The sequence below is a fragment of the Hyla sarda genome, chromosome 10 (genome assembly GCF_029499605.1).
Source record: "Hyla sarda isolate aHylSar1 chromosome 10, aHylSar1.hap1, whole genome shotgun sequence".
Classification (NCBI taxonomy): Eukaryota; Metazoa; Chordata; class Amphibia; order Anura; family Hylidae; genus Hyla; species Hyla sarda.
In genome coordinates, this window is record NC_079198.1 from 121,860,879 (window position 1) to 121,885,448 (window position 24,570).

Below are 24,570 nucleotides of genomic sequence, written 5' to 3' on the forward strand. Positions count from 1 at the left end.
CTACTTATCCCCTAACATGTGGATTGGGGATGCGTTCATTTCGGCTGCAGTACCCCTTTAGAATTGTATGTAATCGTCTCCTATGGGGAAAAAAAAAAAAATTCAAAATAGGGAAAAAAAAAGTTTAGAAAAACATTATAAATGGGAATAAGCCAATTTCCTAATAATAAAAGTATACATCATCCACCTTTCCTATTTTTCATATAAAATAATGTAAATGTGGTATCGCCACGTGCAGAAATGTGCAAACTATGAAAATACAGCATTAATGAAACTGCATAGTAAACCAAAAAAGATCCAGAATTTTTGATCACTACATCCACTAGAAAAAAACAATAAAAAGTGATCAAAAAGTCCCATCTAAACAAAAATGTTACCAATTAAAACTACAGATCACTTTGCCCCGTGTGCAGAAAATTGTGTTTAAGGGTGCGTTCCCACAGGGCGTATACGCAGCATATTTGACGCTGCGCAAAATTTATGGCAGCAGCGGGAAATACGCTGCGTATTCCTTACTCACTATACACACAAGGCTTTCCGGCGTCAGCCCTATGTGTGTAGTGAGTTTTGGAGGCGGAGCCGTGTGTCGGTGTGACTGTGATGCGCGGCTCCGCCTCCAATACTCACTGCACACATAGGGCTGCCGCCGGAAAGCCCTGTGTGTATAGTGAGCAAGGAACACGCAGCGTATTTCCCACTGCTGCCGTAAATTATGCGCAGCGTTAAATACACTGCGTATACGCCAGGTGGGAACGCACCCTAAGGGTGCGTTCACACGGCCGTCTGTCCCCGTTTTTTTATTTATCCCCGTTTTGGTTCCTTTCTTGCAGGCTGTAAACGGATTAAAAACTTAAAAAAAAAAAAATCCCATTCATGTCAATGGGATTTTTTTTACAATCCGTTTGTACCCGTCTGCACTCATTTCCGTTTTTTTGACAGCAGAAAAAAACGGTACATGCAGTATTTTTTCTTCCATCAAAAATGTCAGTCTTTAATGTCATCCATTTGCATCCGTTTTTTGATCCGTTTTTACTTCTGAGCATGCTCAGAACAAAAAAAAAGTTTTTCTTTTGGTTTATTAACTGAACAATAATGGATACAAATGGATAAAATCCGTTTGTATCCGTTATTGTCCGTTTTGTTTTTTTAAAGTCCGTTTTTATTTTTGACGGGTCTAGATGGCCGTGTGAACGCAGCCTTAGGAGTCATTGTAATTTTATTGACCTGCAGAATTAAGATTTTGCCCCACAAATATATATTTTGACCTCGCTGTAGACGATTTGATTAAATGAATGATGCCATTACAAATTGGTCCTGCATAAAACAAGCCCTCATGTGGTCCTGTAGGTGAAAAAAATTGAAAGAGTTATGGATTTAAAGGGGAAGAGGAAGAAAAAAAAGTCAAGACCAAAACTGTCTGCATCATAATAAATACATAATTTAATATTTCTCCCCACTCCCCCCTGCAATTCCGAATGATGGACTGTTCTGTGCTGGTCCATTCCATAAAATCGCAATAAAATAAACTTGACACTGTACTTATACCATGACAAAAATGTCCCAGGGAGTGAATAATAGGGATCGACCGATTATCGGCCGATATTCACGATTTTGGACATTATCGGTATCGGCAATTACCTTGCCGATATGCCGATAATGACCCGCCCCACCCCCCGGCCAGAGACCGCTGCCCCATTGCCTCCCCCATCCCTGGTTTTATAATTACCTGTTCCCGGGGTCTACGCTGCTTCTGGCTCCTGCGGCGTCCTGCGCTATTCCTGTGTGCTACGCAGCGCAATGAGGAGTGACGTCCTCAACGCAACGTCACCGTCAGTGCGCACAGTGACAGCTCAGTACGCCGCCGGAGCCAGAAGTAGCGCGGACCCCGGGAACAGGTAATTATAAAAATGGGGATGGGGGAGGCAATGGGGCAGCGGTTGTACTCAGGACCGGCAGGGGGAGAGAAGCGGCGGCATTCTCTGGCCAGAAGTTACGCGGGGGGGTAGGGGGTGCAGACAGGGGCGGTGGTGGTTGGACTAGGGAGGACCCCCAGGACAGGCAGGGGGAGAGAAGCGGCGGCGGCGATCTCTGGCCAGAAGTTAGGCGGGGGGGGGGGGGGGGGCAGTGGCGGTGGTGGTTGGACTAGGGACGACCCCCAGGACAGGCAGGGGGAGAGAAGCGGCGGCGGCGATCTCTGGCCAGAAGTTACGCGGGGGGGTAGGGGGTGCAGGCAGTGGCGGTGGTGGTTGGACTAGGGAGGACCCCCAGGACAGGCAGGGGGAGAGAAGCGGCGGCGGCGATCTCTGGCCAGAAGTTAGGCGGGGGGGGGCAGTGGCGGTGGTGGTTGGACTAGGGAGGACCCCCAGGACAGGCAGGGGGAGAGAAGCGGGGCCGGGGGGGGGGGGGGGGGTTAAGCAGCCGATAACTTATACCGGAATATCGGTATAAGTTATCGGCTATCGGCCTCAAAGTTCGCAGATTATCGGTATCGGCCCTAAAAAAAATCAATATCGGTCGATCCCTAGTGAATACTTATGCACGGCACAGTATATAGCGGCAACATATTCCATACCTGCCAGCTATGTTTAGAGACATTGGGCGGTATGGATCAATAATAGTGTTGCAATGTCGGGTATCATGTATGTTTTTTTTTGCGTCAAATGGAGCGTAGTTGCGCCAAAATTATCAATTGTCGCAGGCAAGTTTGTCATTTTGGCACAAATGCAGCCCTACAAAAGGCGCGGACTCCTGCCCCAGAATTCCAGGCAAAAATTTCTGGCTTTGTGGCAGAAGCTGAAAAGTGGTAAATCTGAGCTTTGAATTTTGCCAGGTTCACAAAGGTAAATCTTACACAGCTCGGTCCTTTTTGTATGTTTAAAAATGTATATAAAAAAAATCACAGTTATGTGATGTCCCTAAAGCAAAAAAAAATTTTTGTAAAACCTTTTATTTAAACTAAAAAACAAAAAAAAAATCTTTGTGTAACTGCTACATTATTATTTGTTGGAGGAAACAATAAATATTTTAATATATGAAAACAAACATTTGTAACGCACTTTGGTTGGTCAGTGTTTGACTCTTCTAACTTCTATTGTTGTAGCTGCTTTCTCTGTCATAGTTTTTTCTTGGTGTAAGTTTGCGACTTAACGAGTATGATAACACCCAAAATTGCGCCAAAACAATTTTGAAAAAAAAGTTCACGCCCAAGGCATAATTTCAACTGAAATCACAACTTACACTATCAAATCAGTGATAATGTTCTAAACCATTTGGCGCGACTGATTGTCGCAAAAAGTAACATGTAAAGAATATTGCGACAAATCACAGTACCAAAAAAAAAACGGTGTAAAATCCTTCATACATACCCCACCTTGAATCCTTTGTTTACTTAAATTTTTTACGTTTATATCGGTGTTTCCCAACCGGGGTGCCTCCAGCTTTTGTAAAACTACAACTCCCAGCATGCCCGGACAGCCGTTGGCTGTCCGGGCATGCTGGGAGTTGTAGTTTTGCAACAGTTGGAGACACCCCCATTGGGAAACACTGATAAAAAAAAAATTACTGATATATATATATATATATATATATATATATGCACATCAGTGTTTCCCAATGGGGTGCCTCCAGCTGTTGCAAAACTTTGGCTGTCTGGGCATCCTGGGAGTTGTAGTTTTGCAACAGCTGGAGGCACCCCCATTGGGAAACACTGATATATATATCAGTGTTTCCCAATGGGGGTGCCTCCAGCTGTTGCAAAACTACAACTCCCAGGATGCCGGAACAGCCAAAGTTTTGCCACAGCTGGAGGCACCCCATTGGGAAACACTGATATATATAATTTATTTTTATTTATCTGGAAAAAAAAATCCAACAGAACAGGACAGACAGAAAAAAAAAGCTCATGTTGAGTGCGGCAGAACAATTCCCCCCATTCTGGCTGTCTGGGCATGCTGGGAGTTGTAGTTTTGAAACAGCTGGAGGCACTGATTTATTTATATATATATATATATATATATATATATATATATATTTATGTGTATACATATATATTTATATTTTATCTGGAATATATTTTTTATATATATATATATTCCAGATAAAAAAATTGTCTTTCCTGTTCTGCTGGTTTTTTTTTTTCAGATAAAAAAATATATATATATATGTATGTGTGTGTGTATGTATGTGCTGCATTCTTCTGTTGCTATATATATATATATATATATATATATATATATATATATATATATATATGTTTTTTTTTTTTATCTGAAAAAATAAAAATCCAGCAGAGCAGGAAAGACAAAATATAAAGCTCATGTTGAGTGCGGTAGAACAATTCCCCCCGTTCTGGGAGAGAAGTGTTAACTATAGGGCGCAGGATGTTATTTTCGGGATGACTCTCTGAACATGTGTCCCGGTCCCAGTAATTACAGCACAGACGAATTGGGTTAGGGTGGTGGTGGGGGGGGGGGGGAGCGAGCGTGCCATACAGAGAGCCAGCTGCACAGGGGGGCATGTCAGGGATATTCTGCTCTACTGTATCTTTACAATCTGCCCTATAGAACTTTTTTTTAAGTCTTTTTACATTACTTTGAAGACCCCCCCCCCTAAAATTTCTCGCTCCCCCCCCCCCTTCCCACTCGGAATCAGTGTGTCTGGTAGGAATGCCAACTCTGCCTCTGCTTCCCACATCCCTGTCTATTCTGCACATGCTCAGGCGAGACTGTCAGCAGCAGAGCTGTGTTCTCCAGTGCTGGTGGGAGAGCGAGAGGAGAAGGAAGAGTGAGAGAGGACAAGAGGGGACATATACGTTACCAAACAGGCCGCGTCTTCTCCAATATGTCCTGGAGCACGGACGGCACCGAGCGGGCAGGCGGCGATGTGCCCGGGGATTCGGCCATTCTGCACTAATGAAAGGGTTCAGGCTTGTCTGGTAAGCGGAGACGCAGCGGTCCTTCTCCACACCTTCTACCTCTAGCACCCTATCACCCTATCCCGACATAGCGTTACCCCCCCCCCATTTTATCTTTGGTTTGGATTCGGGCTCAGGGAAGTTGGCTTCTGGTTACTCATTTTTCCGCAGCACTTACTGTGAGCATCCGCTGCCAGACTGCAGCTGTCGGGAGCATCTCCATGGATTGAAGAGACGCACCGTGCCCAGCTCCTGGGAGGAACGCAGGATGGCTTGCAGGTTTTTTTCTTTCTCTCCATCTTCCTTTCCTCGTAACGTGTTAGACTTAGTCCGGCTCCCGGTTGGGTCGGTGACCTCCTCGTTGCCTACAAGCCTCTAGTTAGTTAGTTTTTAGCTTTTAGTTTTTGGACGAGATTTGTAGATCTGATCTAAGGCGGCGTCCTGGATCTTGCAAAGTCCTCTGCATGTGCCCTTCTGTATCTGTGTCACTCATGGCTACTTGTCTCGTAGCATCGGAACACGGTTGTTTCTGCACGGTCAGGTTCACACACGCTGCAGATTTTGCAAGCATTTTTTATTATTTTTTTTTTTGGGGGATAAAAAAATTTGGATAGCGGACCTTTAAGCAAAAAAAAATAAATAAAAATATATATATATATATTTATTTATTTATATATTTATGTGTGTGTAGATATGTGTGCATATATATATATTATAAATATATACATTATATATATATATATAAAAATTCTATAAATTAATAAATATATATATGTGTGTATATATATATATATAAAAATATATATATGTATAATATATATTATAATATAATATAAAAATATAAAAAAATATATATATTTATATTATAAAATAAAATATATAATAAAAAATATTAATAATATATATTTATATTATAAAATAAAATATATAATTTAAAAATATAAAAAATAAATATATATTTATATTATAAAATAAAATATAATATATAATATAAAAACATAAAAAATGAATATATATATAATTACCTTCCTTCAGAATCACTCTAGTCCCCTAAAGCAGTGGTCTCTAAACTGTAGCTAAAACTACAACTCCCAGCATGACCGGACAGCCGTTGGCTGTCCGGGCATGCTGGGAGTTGTAGTTTTAGCCACAATTTGGAAGTCCACACTTCCAGCTGTTGCTTTTTTCACTGCGATCCCACCCTATTCCTGTAAATGATGGATTAACCCTTCGTTTGCTACACATAAGAGATAAAAAAAGTCCATCCACTTTTGCTGTGGACGCCTCATGTGACCACCTTGTGGCTTACAATGTCTGCTATCGCTGCCTAATAAAACAGATCTTATCAGAAAACTCCAAAAGGCACATGGGGTGAATCTATTATTGCGGGTAGGCGGTGACCCCCAGACGTTGTGTCCTGTGACCCCGCGGTGAGTATAAAGCTTCGTGTGAGTAGTATTTTACTCCTATGTCTCAGCCACAGGATAACTTTAGATTGGTGTAGCCTGACTTAAGGATCAACAGCTGTCGCAGAACTACAAGTCCCATCATGTTGCAGTCAAGACGTGATGGGAGTTGCAGTTTTGCACCAAACGAAGAGTAATAGGTTGGAGGACAGTGTTAAGAGGTTGTAGTCCTCCCTTGGGATCCAGCTGTGGCTCATCATGTTACCGTCAGGACAGGATGGGAGTTGTAGTTTAGCAACAGGTTTGGGGGACACAGTCTAGAGGTTGTAGACTACCTATGGGTTGCGGCTGTGGCTCATCATGTTGCTGTCAGGACATAATGGGAGTTGTAGTTTTGGGACAGGTTAGGGGACACAGTTTAGAGGTTGTAGACCACCTATAGGTTCCGGCTTTGGCTCATCATGTTGCTGTCAGGACATACTGGGGGTTGTAGTTTAGCGACTGGTTGGGGGACACAACTTAGAGGTTGTAGACTTTCTATAGGTTCCAGCTGTGGCTCATGTTGCTGTCAGGACATATTGGGAGTTGTAGTTTAGCAACAGGTCGGAGAACACAGTCTAGAGGTTGTAGACTACCTATGGGTTTCGACTGTGGCTCATGTTGCTGTCAGGACATATTGGGTGTTGTAGTTTTCGGCTGTGGCCCATGTTGCTGTCAGGACATGATGGGGGTTGTAGTTTAGAAACAGGTCGGGAGACACAATCTAAAGGTTGTAGACTACCTATGGGTTTTGACTGTGGCTCATGTTGCTGTCAGGACATATTGGGTGTTGTAGTTTTCGGACAGGTTAGGGAACACAGTTTAGAGATTGTAGATCATTTACAGGTTCCGGCTGTGGCTCATCATGTTGCTGTCAGGACATATTGGGAGTTGTAGTTTTGGGACAGGTTAGGGAAAACAGTTTAGAGATTGTAGACCACCTATAGGTTCCGGCAATGGCTCATCATGTTGCTGTCAGGACATAATGGGAGTTGTAGTTTTGGGACAGGTTAGCGGACACAGTTTAGAGATTGTAGACCACCTATAGGTTCTGGCAGTGGCTCATCATGTTGCTGTTAGGACATAATGGGAGTTGTAGTTTTGGGACAGGTTAGGGAACACAGTTTAGAGATTGTAGACCACCTATAGGTTCCGGCAGTGGCTCATCATGTTGCTGTCAGGACATATTGGGAGTTGTAGTTTTGGGACAGGTTAGGGGACACAGTTTAGAGATTGTAGACCACCTATAGGTTCCGGCAGTGGCTCATCATGTTGCTGTCAGGACATAATGGGAGTTGTAGTTTTGGGACAGGTTAGCGGACACAGTTTAGAGATTGTAGACCACCTATAGGTTCTGGCAGTGGCTCATCATGTTGCTGTTAGGACATAATGGGAGTTGTAGTTTTGGGACAGGTTAGGGAACACAGTTTAGAGATTGTAGACCACCTATAGGTTCCGGCAGTGGCTCATCATGTTGCTGTCAGGACATATTGGGAGTTGTAGTTTTGGGACAGGTTAGGGGACACAGTTTAGAGATTGTAGACCACCTATGGGCTCCGGCCATGGCTTATGTAAAATGTATGGCGAGAATTGAGAGAGCAGAGAGACTGTAGGATGCCATCTGTAGACTATAATCCTCTTACCATTTATCCTGCTTCCTTTCCTCCCCTCCCTCAGACCTCCTGGATTAATATCTTCTCTCTGTCCCTTATTTTCCCGGCTTTTACATGTTAACTCTGCCGTGCCATTGCCGCAGGAGACTGACCGGCCCCCACGACACCAGATAGTAGTCGCTTCCTCCACCGTTTACGGTCTGGGCCCAGGCGGTTGTCCCTTTTCTGATAACAATGTCACTTGTATGGAGTTATCTAGGTACTTCTAGTGTTCCCCTTTATTATAGCGCGGATCTAACTTAGTCCAACAAATTAGTTGAGGGATTAAAGCATTAGATTGTGTTTGGGGATTATGTCCATAGGATTCCCGGGCAATTACCAGACGGTATTTAACCAGTAACCGGGCCTGGCACATGAGGTAAGTCGTCCTGGGTGGCCCCCGGTTATATCATCCGGCTATTCTTCAGTGTCTTATACTCAAATGGCAGCAAAGTCATAACACAGATCAGTGTTTTCCAACCAGGGTGCCTCCAGCTGTTGCAAAACTACAACTCTCAGCATGCCCGGACAGCCGTTGGCTGTCCGGGCATGCTGGGAGTTGTAGTTTTGCAAAAGCTGGAGGCACCCTGGTTGGGAATCGCTGTCATAGATAGCCAGTGACTCCCCAGATGTTGCAAGAATAATTCTCCCTGCATGCACTGACAATCAAAGACTGTCAGCGCATGCTGGGAGGTGTAGTTTTCCAACAGCTAGAGAGTCTCCAGTAGCTAGGCTATGCTGGGAGTTGTAGTTTGGCAACAGCTGGAAAGTCTGCTGCAGCCAGGCCATGCTGGGAGTAGTAGTTTTGGAAGAACTGGAGAGTTTGCTGTAGTCATGTCATTCTGGGAGTTGTAGTTTTGCAACAGTTGGAGAGTCTGCTGAAACCAGGTTATGCTGGGAGTTGTAGTTTTCAGACAGTCGGAGAGTCTGCATGCAGCCAAGTCATGCTGGGAGTTGTAGTTTTGCAACAGTTGGAGAGTCTGCTGTAGCCAGGGCATTATGGGAGTTGTAGTTTTGCAACATGTGCAGAATCTGCTGCAGCCTCTGCATGTTGGGAGTTGTAGTATTGCAACAGTTGGAGAGTCTGCAGCAGCCAGATCTTGCTGGGAATTGTAGTTTTCCAACAGTCGAAGAGTCGCTGCAGCCAGGTCATGCTGGGAGTTGTAGTTTTCCAACAGTTGGAGAGTCTGCTGCAGATATGGCCTTGCTGGGAGTTGTAGTTTTGGAAGAACTGGAGAGTTTGCTGTAGTCATGTCATTCTGGGAGTTGTAGTTTTGCAACAGTTGGAGAGTCTGCTGAAACCAGGTTATGCTGGGAGTTGTAGTTTTCAGACAGTCGGAGAGTCTGCATGCAGCCAAGTCATGCTGGGAGTTGTAGTTTTGCAACAGTTGGAGAGTCTGCTGTAGCCAGGGCATTATGGGAGTTGTAGTTTTGCAACATGTGCAGAATCTGCTGCAGCATCTGCATGTTGGGAGTTGTAGTATTGCAACAGTTGGAGAGTCTGCAGCAGCCAGATCTTGCTGGGAATTGTAGTTTTCCAACAGTCGAAGAGTCGCTGCAGCCAAGTCATGCTGGGAGTTGTAGTTTTCCAACAGTTGGAGAGTCTGCTGCAGATATGGCCTTGCTGGGAGTTGTAGTTTTCCAACAGTCGGAGAGTCTGCTGCAGCCAGGTCATGCTGGGAGTTGTAGTTTTCCAACAGTCGGAGAGTCTGCTGCAGCCAGGTCAAGCTCGGAGTTGTAGTTTTCCAACAGTCGGAGAGTCTGCTGCAGCCAGGTCATGCTGGGAGTTGTAGTTTTCCAACAGTCTGAGAGTCTGGGCAGCCAGGTCTTGCTGGGAGTTGTAGTTTTCCAACAGTCGGAGAGTCTGCGGCAGCCAGGTCATGCTGGGAGTTGTAGTTTTGGAAGAACTGGAGAGTTTGCTGTAGTCATGTCGTTCTGGGAGTTGTAGTTTTGCAACAGTTGGAGAGTCTGCTGAAACCAGGTCATGCTGGGAGTTGTAGTTTTCCAACAGTCGGTGAGTCTGCTGCAGCCAGGTCATGCTGGGAGTTGTAGTTTTCTGACAGTCGGAGAGTCTGCTGCAGCCAGGTCATGCTGGGAGTTGTAGTTTTGCAACAGTTGGAGAGTCTGCTGTAACCAGGGCATTATGGGAGTTGTAGTTTTGCAACATGTGCAGAGTCTGCTGCAGCCTCTGCATGTTGGGAGTTGTAGTATTGCAACAGTTGGAGAGTCTGCAGCAGCCAGATCTTGCTGGGAATTGTAGTTTTCCAACAGTCGAAGAGTCGCTGCAGCCAGGTCATGCTGGGAGTTGTAGTTTTGCAACAGTTGGAGCGTCTGCTGCAGATATGGCCTTGCTGTGAGTTGTAGTTTTCCAACAGTCAGAGAGTCTGCGTCAGCCAGGTCAAGCTGGGAGTTGTAGTTTTCCATCAGTCTGAGAGTCTGCGGCAGCCAGGTCTTGCTGGGAGTTGTAGTTTTCCAAAAGTTGGTGAGTCTGCTGCAGCCAGGCCATGCTGGGAGTTGTAGTTTTGGAAGAACTGGATAGTTTGCTGTAGTCATGTCGTTCTGGGAGTTGTAGTTTTGCAACAGTTGGAGAGTCTGCTGAAACCAGGTCATGCTGGGAGTTGTAGTTTTCCGACAGTCGGTGAGTCTGCTGCAGCCAGGTCATGCTGGGAGTTGTAGTTTTCCGACAGTCGGAGAGTCTGCTGCAGCCAGGTCATGCTGGGAGTTGTAGTTTTCCAACAGTTGGAGAGTCTGCTGTAGCCAGGGCATTATGGGAGTTGTAGTTTTGCAACATGTGCAGAGTCGTCTGCAGCCAGATCTTGCTGGGAGTTGTAGTTTTCCAACAGTTGCAGAGTCTGCTGCAGCCAGGTCATGCTGGGAATTGTAGTTTTTCCAACAGTCGGAGAGTCTGCGGCAGCCATGTCATGCTGGGAGTTGTAGTTTTCCAACAGTTGGAGAGTCTGCGGCAGCCAGGTCATGCTGGTAGTTGTAGTTTTCCAACAGTTGGAGAGTCTTCTGCAGCCAGGTCATGCTGGGAGTTGTAGTTTGTCAGCAGCTAGAGAGTCTGCGGCAGCCAGGCCATGCTGGGAGTAGTAGTTTTGGAAGAACTGGAGAGTTTGCTGTAGTCATGTCGTTCTGGGAGTTGTAGTTTTGCAACAGTTGGAGAGTCTGCTGCAGCCAGGTCATGCTGGGAGTTGTAGTTTTGGAAGAACTGGAGAGTTTGCTGTAGTCATGTCGTTCTGGGAGTTGTAGTTTTGCAACAGTTGGAGAGTCTGCTGCAGCCAGGTCATGCTGGGAGTTGTAGTTTTGCAGCAGTTAGCGAGTCTGCTGCAGTCATGCCATTCTGGGAGTTGTAGTTTGTCAGCAGCTAGAGAGTCTGCTGTAGTTAATGCATGCTGTGATTAGTATTGCAACAGCTGGAGAGCCACAGGTTGAGGAAAACTGTAAGGCCCCATTCACACTACGGAATTGCCGTGGAATTTCCGGGCGCAATTCCGCGGTGTGAACTTTAACATTAGTGTGAACGGATCTCCGCGAGACCCGTTCACTCCGGAATTTCAGCGGCAGACATTTCCGCCGCTGAAATTGTTCCGCGCAAAGAAAGAACATGTTAATTCTTTGCGCGGATTCCGCGAGTACTGCATAGCCGTCAATGGTGATGGCTCAGTGCCCTGCGGCCCTAGCGCCGAAACACCTCCGGTGACGGCCGCAAGGCGGCATCTCCGCTCGCGGAATTCAGCCGCGAGAATTCCGTAGTGTGAACGGGGCCTAATAAGGGAATACAAGAAACCTTTTGCAGCCAAAGGCTGGTTACGACATGCTGGGAGTTGTAGTGTTGTAACAGCTGTAGAGTCACGAGTTGGGGAATGCTGGTATAAAGTATATAGGACCTGTCTTGTGCATGTTCATGTATACACGTGTAGCGGAGAGAGATTTCTTCTATTATGTAGTAAAGAATTGTGGATCGGAGTGGAGATCTTGTAGCTGGTTATCCTGCAGTCCCATGTAAAATCACATTACGCTCTCATCATGACAAACTTGATTCTGCTTGATGTGAATGATGTTCTGTAGTCTGCACATTCTTTCTTATATTTCCCTTGGTATGTTCAGCTTATAGGACATGGACATAATGGGGGAGATTTATCAAAACCCGTCCAGAGCAAAAGCTGCTGAGTTGCCCATAGCAACCAATCAGATCGCTTCTTTCATTTTGCAAAGGCCTTGTTCAAAATGAAAGAAGCGATCTGATTGGTTGCTATGGGCAACTCAGCAACTTCTCCTCTGTACAGGTTTTGATAAATCTCCCCCCAGTGTGTCTCCAGCTGTTGCAAAACTACAACTCCCAGCATGCCCGGACAGCCTTGGGCTGTCCGGGCATGCTGGGAGTTGTAATTTTGCAACAGCTGGAGATACCCTGTTTGGAAGACACTGTTCTATATACACTATGGAGGAGATGTATCAAAACCCGTCCAGAGGAAAAGTTGCTGAGTTGCCCATAGCAACCAATCAGATCGCTTCTCTCGTTTTTCAGAGACCTCTGGAAAATGAAAGAAGCGATCTGATTGGTTGCTATGGGCAACGCAGCAGCTTTTCCTCTGTGCAGGTTTTGATAAATCCCCCCCCATGCTTGAGTTTGTTGTTTGGGTTGTACGGAGTTTATTACCTCCATAGATTGTGTTATATAGTTTGTGTCGTGTGGTGGTATATACATTTTCTGCTATTGTGGTGTCTCAGGGTGTGAAGGTGAGGTGGATGGGGCAGATGTTGTAGCCCAGGGGCAAGGTGTTATTAACCCCCTAAATGTTCGTGACGCCAGGGTGTGGTTTTCCCGGTAACCACGCGAAAGGTAGTACCGCTATCCCAAGGTTAGGCAGGGCAATAATAGTCCAAGACCAGGTTAGGGTTAACGGTAGCTTTACTGAGATAGACAGATGGAAATAGTCTTTACAGCTAGGCCAGGATCCCAGAGAGGTGGCCAGTAACACAGAAGGACCTCACAGCTTGCTGGGACTTGTAGTGACTTGGACAGACTTTAGCACAGCCACGCTGACTAGAATAGACTTGACTTTAGGTAGTGACAGCAATGACTTGACTTACTGACTTGTGGCTGTAGGTGGCTTGAGGCCTCCAGTTGTGCTGGACACTGGCTCTGAGATGTCTGGTCTTTACTGTTCCTCAGGATCTAAGAGAGAGATTGTAATGGCTTCCCCTCTTATAAAGGGGGGCTGAGCCAGAAGCCCATAGATCAAGCTGCAGGTCACCTGGTTAGCTGGTGCTCTCTGGGTAACAAACACATGTGAACATATTATCATGTGACTAACTCAAAGGTCCTTAAGGACCAAGGGCGTACAGGTACGCCCTTGGTCCTGCTCTCCTGATATAACGCGGGGTTACACAGTAACCCCGCGTCATATCACGGTGGGCCCGGCGTCATAGTGAAGCCGGGACCCGCCTCTAATAGCACGCAGCGCCGATCGCTTTAGCCGCGCGCTAAGAGCTGAGCCGCGCGGCTAAAAGCGAAACCGAAAGTGGCCGGCTAGCTCAGTCGGGCTGTTCGGGATAGCCGCGGCTAATCGCGGCATCCCGAACAGCTGACAGGACAGCGGGACTACCAGCTGACAGGACTACCTGCCTCCTCGCTGTCCGATCGCCGAATGACTGCTCATTCACATTCACTGAAACCAGTGATCAATGATGAAGATCAGTGTGTGCAGTGTTATAGGTCCCTATGGGATAACAATGATCAGTATAAGAGATCAGTGTGTGCAGTGTTATGGGTCCCTATGGGATAACAATGATCAGTATAAGAGATCAGTGTGTGCAGTGTTATAGGTCCCTATGGGATAACAATGATCAGTATAAGGCTGGGTCCACACTACGTTTTGTCCCATACGGGAGCGCATACGGCAGGAGGGAGCTAAAACCTCGCGCTCCCGTATGTGACCGTATGCGCTCCCGTATGCCATTCACTTCAATGAGCCGACCGAAGTGAAACGTTCGGTCGGCTCATTTTTGCGCCGTATGCGCTTTTACAACCGGACCTAAAACTGTGGTCAACCACGGTTTTAGGTCCGGTTGTAAAAGCGCATACGGCGCAAAAATGAGCCGACCGGACCGAACGTTTCACTCCGGTCGGCTCATTGAAGTGAATGACATACGGGAGCGCATACGGTCACATACAGGAGCGCGAGGTTTTAGCTCCCTCCTGCCGTATGCGCTCCCGTATGGGACAAAACGTAGTGTGGACCCAGCCTAAGAGATCAGTGTGTGCAGTGTTATAGGTCCCTATGGGAGCTATAACACTGCAAAAAAAAAGTGGAAAAAAAAAGTGAATAAAGATCATTTAACTCCTCCCCTATTAAAAGTTTGAATCACCCCCCTTTTCCAATAAAAAAAAAAACACAGTGTAAATAAAAATAAACATATATGGTATCACCGCGTGCGGAAATGTCCGAATTATAAAAAAAATTCCAAAGTCCAAAATAGCGTATTTTTCAATAAGTCCTATCAATGCAAAAATGGTACCGTTAAAAACTTCATATCACGGCGCAAAAAATGAGTCCTCATACCGCCCCATACACGGAAAAATAAAAAAGTTATAGGGGTCAGAAGATGACAATTTTGAACGTATTAATTTTTCTGCATGTAGTTATGATTTTTTCCAGAAGTCCGACAAAATCAAACCTATATAAGTAGGGCATAATTTTTATCGTATGGACCTACAGAATAAAGATAAGGTGTAATTTTTACCGAAAAATGTACTACGTAGAAACGGAAGCCCCCAAAAGTTACAAAACAGCGGGTTTTTTTCAATTTTGTCGTACAATGATTTTTTTTTCCGTTTCACCGTAGATTTTTGGGCAAAATGACTGACGTCATTACAAAGTAGAATTGGTGGCGCAAAAAATAAGCCATCATATGGATTTTTAGGTGCAAAATTGAAAGAGTTATGATTTTTTAAAGGCAAGGAGCAAAAAATGAAAATGCAAAAACGGAAAAAAAAAAAACGGTCCTTAAGGGGTTAAAGGTCCTTTATCCATGACCCACATAACACCATACATAATATATATTATTATGGGGGAGACATTGCAGGAGAGCCCCTAGGACACACAGGGACTCAACCTGACAAGGCCTAAGTACTGTACGGGACTATGTCCCGTACTGGGACATCACACTATCATGTCCCATCCCTTCATAATTCTTCTAAATGCTCCTGTGGTTGAGTCTATGGCTCCTTTTTGCTTATTTTATACATTCTTACTCAGACACTTTACATTGTTGTAGATCAGTGTTTCCCAACCAGTGTGCCTCCAGCTGTTGCAAAACAACAACTCCCAGCATGCCCGGACAGCCAACGGCTGTCCGGGCATGCTGGGAGTTGTAGTTTTGCAACAGCTGGAGGTACACTAGTTGGGAAACACTGTTGTAGATACACGACAATCTATGTATAAATCTAGGTAACGCAGATGATAATGTGCACTGTGTAGGAGTCTAATACTAAGGATGGATCCTTTTCCTCTAAAGGGGTACTCCGGAGGAGAAAAAAAATGTTTTCCAATCAACTGGCTCCAGAAAGTTAAACAGATTTGTACATTACTTCTATATAAAAATCTTAACCCTTCCAGTACTTATCAGCTGCTGTAGAGGAAGTTGCGTAGTTCTTTCCAGTCTGACCACAGTGCTCTCTGCTGACACCGCTGTACGTGTCAGGAACTGTCCAGAGCAGGAGAGGTTCGCTGTGGGGATTTGCTCCTACTCTGGACAATGCAACGAGTTTCACCGCAAGTGTGGCTTCATCAGGCATACCTGATGAAGCCGCACCTGCGGTGAAACGTGTTGTATTGTTTTATGTAGGTGGTGTCGGGCTAATGGCGTGTATGTAGACCAGGGTTTCCCAACCAGGGTGCCTCCAGCAGTTGCAAAACTACAACTCCCAGCATGCCCGGACAGCCAAAGGCTGTCCAGGCATGCTGGGAGTTGTAGATTTGCAGCAGCTGGAGGCACCCTGGTTGGGAAACACTGATGTAGACTGTAGGGGTGATGTGACCATTTGAATGTTCGTGACGCCAGGAGTGTTAACCCACCACACTCCAAGATAAAGCAGTTGCCGGTGCCAAGCGCTAATGCAAGGCTAAGGAAACCTCTTGAACCTTTACTTCAGCAATTAAGGACATATAGTAGTGCAATTTAGCTGAAGGATGCAGCAGGGAACCACAGCTCCATTAATGGACACTCTGGGACTTTTAGTCTTTATTAACTGAGACGTGACTTATCCTTGACTAGACTTGACTTTGCTAGTCTTGACGTGACTAGACTTAGACTTAGGAGAAGGACGAGAAAAAGAGAACCACACAAGGCGCCTGGTGCATTACCCTAATAAACCAGAGAGTTAGAGGGCTGGTAGTATGCTCACCTTGAGCGCAATGGATATGCGCAAATCACCCAATAACATGGCTACAGAGAGTTCCTGGAATTGCTGCGAAGCCATAGGGATATTCAGATAAACCTAAGTCTATCCGTTTGTAGATGCAGGAAGAAGACCAAAAAATTGTCCCTTTCTAGGCGCTGCTTTCCCAATAGATTCACATAGGTCTATGTGAATCTATTGGGAAAGCAGCGCCTAGAGAGGGACAATTTTTTGGTCTTCTTCCTGCATAGACTTAGACTTGACTTGGGAGCTGACTGTCCCTGCCTTGCGTTGCTTCACAGTATGGAATCCAAAGTGGGTGATCAACGCCAAGGTGGATTTTAAAGGGTACCTCTCATCAAAAAAACTTTTGATATATTATAGATTAATGTATGCAGAATAACTTTACAATTTCATGTTATTAAAAAATATGCTTCTTTCTATTTAATTTTCCACTTTGAAGAAATGACCACTAGGGGTCTCCCTACCAGTCCTGTCAGCAAGCATTTCAGACTCATGCTGGAGTCCTAAACACTACGAGCTGCCAGTCTGCTTTGTTCACAAAGGAGAACACTCAGTGCTGCCAGCCTGCTTTGTTCACAGCCTGTTTGGCTGTGAACAAAGCAGGCTGGCAGCTCTGAGTGTTTAGGACTCCAGCATGAGTCAGAAATGCTTGCTGGCAGGACTGATTGGGAAAAATACAATAGAAAGAAACGTATTTTTCATTAACATGCTATTGGAAAGTTATTCAACATTCATTAATCTAAAATATATCAAAAGTTTATTTGATGAGAGGTACCCTTTAATGAACAGGAGTGACCGGAGGATCTTCACCCCTTTATCAGTGGTTCGCTATGGGGCCCGTTAGCTTTCCCCAAAGCTTAGACTTGACAGGATCCTAGTGAAGAGCGATGTCTATCAGAGATAGGAATTGTTGCACCTGGGTCTTTGGCTGTTGCAAAACCACAACTCCCAGCATGCTGGGAGTTGTAGTTTTGCAACAGCTGGAGGCACCCTGGGTGGGAAACACTGCCATATGGTGAGAGACAGGTCACACAGCAGAGGTGTTAACCTAGACCAACTCTGCACACAGCTGACTAACTCCTCCGCGTCTGGTCAGACCTGGGTGGAAAAGGGCAGGAGGCCCTGATTGGCCAAAGTGCACATGTGATTTCCCATGAATCCTCATACAGAGATAAAGTTAACTCTTTCCATGACAGCATGATACCTTTACATTAAACAGATGAAAATACATTAAAGATAAATTACAATATACATTACATTTTAACCTGGAGCTGTGGGCCAGACAGACATCATAAAGTGACATCCACCTGATAGGGCAGGTGGACAAGAGTGTTCTGCATCAGGACACCACATATATGCAAATATACACTCACTGGCTTTTTATTAGGTAAACCTCGCTAGTCCTGGGTCAGACCCTTTTTGCCTTCATTCTTCCTACAAGGAGCTGGGCACATTCCTCAGAGATTTCACTCTATATGGACATGATGACATCACACAGTTTCTTCATATGGACATGATGACATCACACAGTTCTTCTATATGGACATGATGACATCACACAGTTCCTCCATATGGACATGATGACATCACACAGTTCCTCTATATGGACATGATGACATCACACAGTTTCTTCATATGGACATGATGACATCACACAGTTCTTCTATATGGACATGATGACATCACACAGTTCCTCCATATGGACATGATGACATCACACAGTTTCTTCATATGGACATGATGACATCACACAGTTTCTTCATATGGACATGATGACATCGCACAGTTCCTCCATATGGACATGATGACATCACACAGTTCCTCCATATGGACATGATGACATCGCACAGTTCCTCCATATGGACATGATGACATCATACAGTTCCTCCATATAGATATGATGACATCACACAGTTTCTTCATATGGACATGATGACATCACACAGTTCCTCTATATAGACATGATGACATCACACAGTTCCCCCATATGGACATGATGACATCACACAGTTCCTCCATATGGACATGATGACATCACACAGTTCCTCCATGTGGACATGATGACATCACACAGTTCCTCCATATAGACATGATGACATCACACAGTTCCTTCATATGGACATGATGACATCACACAGTTCATCCATGATGAGAATCTCCGGTTCCACCACATTCCAGTGATGATCTATTGGATGAGATCTGGTGACTGTGGAAGCCATTGGAGTCATGTGACCTCATTGTCCTGGATGAGATGATGTCATGTGACCTCATTGTCCTGTATGAGATGATGTCATGTGACCTCATTGTCCTGGATGAGATGATGTCATGTGACCTCATTATCCTGGATGAGATGATGTCATGTGACCTCATTGTCCTGTATGAGATGATGTCATGTGACCTCATTGTCCTGTATGAGATGATGTCATGTGACATGGTGCATTATCCTGCTGGAAGTATCATCAGAAGATACAGGGGACACTGTGGTCATAAAGGGATGGACATGGTCAGTAACAATACTCGGGTAGGTCGTCGTGTCTATACCAGGCTAAATGGGTACTAAGGGGCCCAAAGTGTGCCCAGAAAATGTTCCCCACATTACGCCACCACCAGCCTGAACCTGATACAAGGCAGGAGGGATCCAGACTTTATGTTGTTTACACCAAATTCTGACCCTGACATCTGAATGTCACAGCTGGAACTGAGACTCATCCGGCCAGACAACGTTCTTCCATCTCCCATTGTCCAGTTCTGGTGCCTGTGTGAATTGTAGCCTTAGGTTCCTGTTCTTAGCTGACGGGTCTGGCCCCCGGTGTCGTCTTCTGCTGCTGTAACCCATCTGCTTCAAGTATGAACATGTTGTGCATTCAAAGATTATATTCTGCAGACATTGGTTGTAACCAGTGCTTATTTGAGTTACTGTTGCCTTTCTGTCATCCTGAACCAGTGTGCCCATTCTCCTCTGACACCACCTGGAAGTTGTAGTTTTGCGACAGCTGGATACACATTGTTTGGAAAACACTGCTTTAAGAGTATACACATGTAGCGCGTTTTCTGTGGATTGTGTAGAAAATGCAGGATTTATAATAGCAGCAAAGTGGAGGAGAATCTAATTGACACGCAGCAGGGAATCTGTAACACATCTGTGTGGCCATAGCCTAAATGTGTATTGCCCACCATGTTATCGATCAGCTAACAAGAAGCCCATACGAGTCTTCCCCTCAGCTCTTCTCAATGCTCTGCGCCGTACATGTGCATATACTGCAGCGGGTTACAGAGCAGGAGGAGCTGAGCAGATTGATGTAGAGATTCAATATATCTTGTTTCTTTTCAACCAGCAGAGAACCCGGCTTTGCCGGCCTTCTCACCTAAACCTTGCCGTCCTCTTATCCCGACCTCATATCCCGTCACCCTATCCCTGTCCTCATATCCTGTCCTACTATCCCATCCTCCTATCCCGACCTCCTATCCCATCCTCCTATCCTGACCTCCTATCCCATCCTCCTATCCTGACCTCCTATCCCATCCTCATATCCTGACCTATCCCGACCTCCTATCCTGACCTCCTATCCCATCCTCATATCCTGACCTATCCCGACCTCCTATCCTGTCCTCCTATCCCGTCCTCCTATCCCGTCCTCCTATCCCGTCCTCCTATCCCGTCCTCCTATCCCGTCCTCCTATCCCGTCCTCCTATCCCGTCCTCATATCCCGTCCTCATATCCCGACCTCCTATCCCAGTGGTCTCCAACCTGCGAACTTCCAGATGTTGCAAAACTACAACTCCCAGCATGCCCGGACAGCCATTTGCTGTCCGGGCATGCTGGGAGTTGTAGTTTTGCAACATCTGGAGGTCCGCAGGTTGAAGACCACTGTCCTATCACATCCTCATATCCTGCCCTCACATCTCGTCCTCATATCCTGACATCCTGTCCTAATATCCCGTCCTATCTTGACCTCATATCCCATCCTCATCACCTGTCCCTCACATTCCCGCCAATGGTTGTCCGGGCATGCTGGGAGTTGTAGTTTTGCAACAGCTGTAGGCACCTGGTTGGGAAACACTGCCTTATGCAGACACGGCTTGGTCTCTTATTATGTAGTCTAGTTTCCAGCTCCAGGTGATCTCAGTAGAGGTTTATGTATTGCAGGGTAGCAGTGGTGGGGGGTGTCTGGGGGCCATGTGTAGTGGAGCTGCTGATGCTGGAATGCAGGTTCTGATGGAGAGACGCCATGTAAGTGTCTGTAGGGCAGATCTTGTGAAGGACAGATGGTCCGTGTGAGCTGCAAACCCGCTGTAGTGTAGGTGATGGCATCAATCTCAGAGCGGACTAGTCATATGGTCAGTGTGTCTAGACCGCCATGTGCTTCTGTGTGAGGTGATCGAAAGGATCGTGACCCCCTGGGCGTGGCACGAAAATAGTGACAGGGCCCGACCTCTGCACAATTCACTTTGACAAAGGGGATTATTGTGAGAGAATAGAAAGTGACTAAATAGTATTGAGCACTGCCCCCCAAGTATTATCCTGTACCCCAAGTGTCATTATCCTGCCCCCCAAGTGTTATTATCCTGCCCCCCAAGTGTCATTATCCTGTACCCCAAGTGTCATCATCCTGTACCCCAAGTGTCATTATCCTGCCCCCCAAGTGTTATTATCCTGCCCCCCAAGTGTCATTATCCTGTACCCCAAGTGTTATTATCCTGTACCCCAAGTGTCATTATCCTGTACCCCAAGTGTCATTATCCTGTCCCCCAAGTGTCATTATCCTTTACCCCAAGTGTTATTATCCTGCCCCCCAAGTATTATCCTGTACCCCAAGTGTTATTATCCTGCCCCCCAAGTGTTATTATCCTGCCCCCCAAGTGTTATTATCCTGTACCCCAAGTGTTATTATCCTGCCCCCCAAGTATTATCCTGTACCCCAAGTGTTATCATCCTGTACCCCAAGTGTTATCATCCTGTACCCCAAGTATTTTTATCCTGCCCCCCAAGTATTATCCTGTCCCCCAAGTATTATCCTGTACCCCTAGTATCATTATCCTGCCCCCCAAGTGTCATTATGCTGCCCCCCAAGTATTATCCTGTACCCCAAGTGTTATTATCCTGCCCCCAAGTGTCATTATCCTGCCCCCCAAGTGTTATTATCCTGCCCCCCAAGTGTTATTATCCTGCACCCCAAGTGTTATCATCCTGTACCCCAAGTGTCGTTATCCTGTATCCCAAGTGTTATTATCCTGCCCCCCAAGTGTTATTATCCTGCCCCCCAAGTGTTATTATCCTGCCCCCCAAGTGTTATTATCCTGCCCCCCAAGTGTTATTATCCTGTACCCCAAGTGTCATTATCCTGTACCCCAAGTGTTATTATCCTGTACCCCAAGTGTTATTATCCTGTACCCCAAGTGTTATCATCCTGTCCCCCAAGTGTCGTTATCCTGTCCCCCAAGTGTCGTTATCCTGTCCCCCAAGTGTCATTATCCTGTACCCCAAGTGTCACTATCCTGTACCCCAAGTGTCACTATCCTGTACCCCAAGTGTTATTGTCCTGTACCCCAAGTGTCATCATCCTGTACCCAAGTGTCGTTGTCCTGTACCCCAAGTGCCAGCATGTCATTATCCTGTACCCCAAGTGTTATTATCCTGTACCCCAAGTGCCAGCATGTCATTATCCTGTACCCCAAGTGTTATTATCCTGTACCCCAAGTGTCATTATCCTGTACCCCAAGTGTATTTATCCTGTACCCCAAGTGCCAGCATGTCATTATCCTGTACCCCAAGTGTTATTATCCTGTACCCCAAGTGTCATTATCCTGTACCCCAAGTGTCATTATCCTGTACCCCAAGTGTCATTATCCTGTACCCCAAGTGTCACTGTCCTGTACCCCAAGTGTCACTATCCTGTACCCCAAGTGTTATTATCCTGTACCCCAAGTCTCAGCCTGTTATCCCCAATGTTCCATTATTTGTGACCCTAGTGTGTATTAATACCGCGCTTTCCTGATTTTATTACATAATAACATTTCTAGAACTTTGCTTTGGGATTGTGACACAGAAGTTTGTTATATTTTCTGTCTTTTTTGTGTATTTCCATCAGTAATAACAGTAATAATAATAATAATAATAGTATAGGTCAGCGATGTGGGATGAAGTGTAGTAGTGTGAGCGCAGCACCTCTGTATCTGTGATCAGAATGACATTTACGTCCTGTATATACAACACATAGAAAGATAGAGGCACTAACCGTATCATAAACCATAGGCCAGTATTACATATACACCAAAAAAGGGGCCAAAATAATGGTCCTAAAAAATATATATCTTTATTACAAAATTGATTAAAAACAATCCAACAGATAAAAAAAAATGACAATATCACTTCAAGGGGACATATTTTATATTTGATATATATTTTTTATGACCATTATTTTGGCCCCTTTTTTGGTGTATATGTCCTGTATATGACCGCGAGCCGATGCTCGGGTCATGTGCGGCAGGTCCCGGGTGCTATCAGCAGCCAGGGACCCGCCGGTAACGGCGCATATCAGCGATCGCGCTGATGTGTGCCATTAACCCCTCAGATGCCGTGATCAATACAGATCACGGCATCTGCGGCAGTGCGGTCACTAAAACGGATGATGGGATCGCCCGCAGTCCAAAATTGCTGCCTTATTGTAACGTTTTCTTAAAAAAATAATTGATAACATTTTTTTTAAAGTTTTATATATGCAAATGTGGTATTAATAAAAAGTACAGATCCCGACACAAAAAATTAGACCTCATACTGCCGGTTAGGCCCCATTCACACTATGGAATTCTCGCGGCTGAATTCCGCGAGCGGAGGTTCCGCCTGGCGGCCGCCGCCGAGAGTACTTCGGCGCTAGGGCCGCGGGGCACTGAGCCGTCACCGTTGACGACTATGCAGTGCTCGCGGAATCCGCGCAAAGAATGAACATGTTCTTTCTTTGCGCGGAACACTTTCAGCGGCGGAAATGTCCGCCGCTGAAATTCCACAGTGTGAACGGGTCTCGCGGAAACCCCTTCACACTAATGTTAAAGTTCACACCGCGGAATTCCGCCCAGAATTCCGCGGGAATTCCGTAGTGTGAACGGGGGACTTATACGGAAAAATGAAAAAGTTATAGGTCAGCAAAATAGAGGGATTTTAAACGAACTAATTTGGTTAAAAAGTTTACAATTTTTTTAAAGCGGTACAATAATGGAAACGTATGTAATCATGGGTATCATTGTAATCGTATTGACCCACAGAATAAAGAAAAAATGTCATTTTAACTGTAAAGTGTACAGCGTGAAAACAAAACCAGCGGTCGGACCCCCCGTGATCTGAAGCTCATCCCCTATGCTTAGGATAGGGGATACGTTTTTCAGCACTGGACTACCCCTTTAAGACCAAAATGGGCTGAGTCCTTAAGGGGTTAAAATAATGAGAATATTTTTTTTTTTTTTTTTCCGGGCCATAAATTAGAAATCACAACAGGAATAAGCAATGTTTCCCAACCAGGGTGCCTCCAGCTGTTGCAAAACTACAGCTCCCAGCATGCATCATGCCCTGACATCCATAACTGCAGCTGTAGTTTTGCAACAGGTACAGAACCACAATTTGGGAACAGTGATCTAGAACAGAGATCTCCAAACTGTGGCCCTCCAGCTGTTGCAAAACTACAACTGCCAGCATGCCCGGACAGCCAACGGCTGTCCGGGCATGCTGGGAGTTGTAGTTTTGCAACAGCTGGAGACACACTGGTGGGGACATACTGTTACATGTCATAGCGGCGGACGGTTTGCTGGTAACTATAGCACTGCACGCTGCAGATTCCATCCTATCTGAAAGAAAAGAACGCAAACAAACTCACTGGGAAAAAAAAAAATACTTATTTTGGTATTTCATTTTTATAAATTTTTATTTTATTCATTTTTTTATTTATTTTTATATTAATTTTTATTTTTTATTTCATTTGTTTATTTTTTATCTGAAAGGAAAGAACGCAAACAAACTCACTGGGAAAAAAAAAATATATACTTATTTTGGTATTTCATTTTTATAAATTTTTATTTTATTTGTTTTTTTATTTATTTTTATATTAATTTTTATTTTTTATTTCATTTGTTTATTTTTTATC

General features: G+C 45.2%; 1 protein-coding gene across 9 annotated transcripts in view; it reads left to right on the forward strand.

Moving 5' to 3' along the window:
• Positions 1-24,570, forward strand: part of GRAMD1B (GRAM domain containing 1B) — a 271,033-nt gene that overhangs the window by 101,043 nt on the left and 145,420 nt on the right. The window contains exons 1-2 of one of the 9 annotated variants that reach the window (XM_056543510.1): positions 4,755-4,933; positions 5,084-5,191. The exons of 7 other annotated variants lie outside the window; for them this stretch is intronic. In XM_056543510.1, the coding sequence (XP_056399485.1) occupies positions 4,911-4,933; positions 5,084-5,191 (131 nt within the window). In that variant the 5' untranslated portion in view covers positions 4,755-4,910. Of the gene's footprint in view, positions 1-4,754; positions 4,934-5,083; positions 5,192-24,570 lie in introns of those variants that run through there. One more of the 9 variants, XM_056543511.1, reaches the window with a different exon arrangement.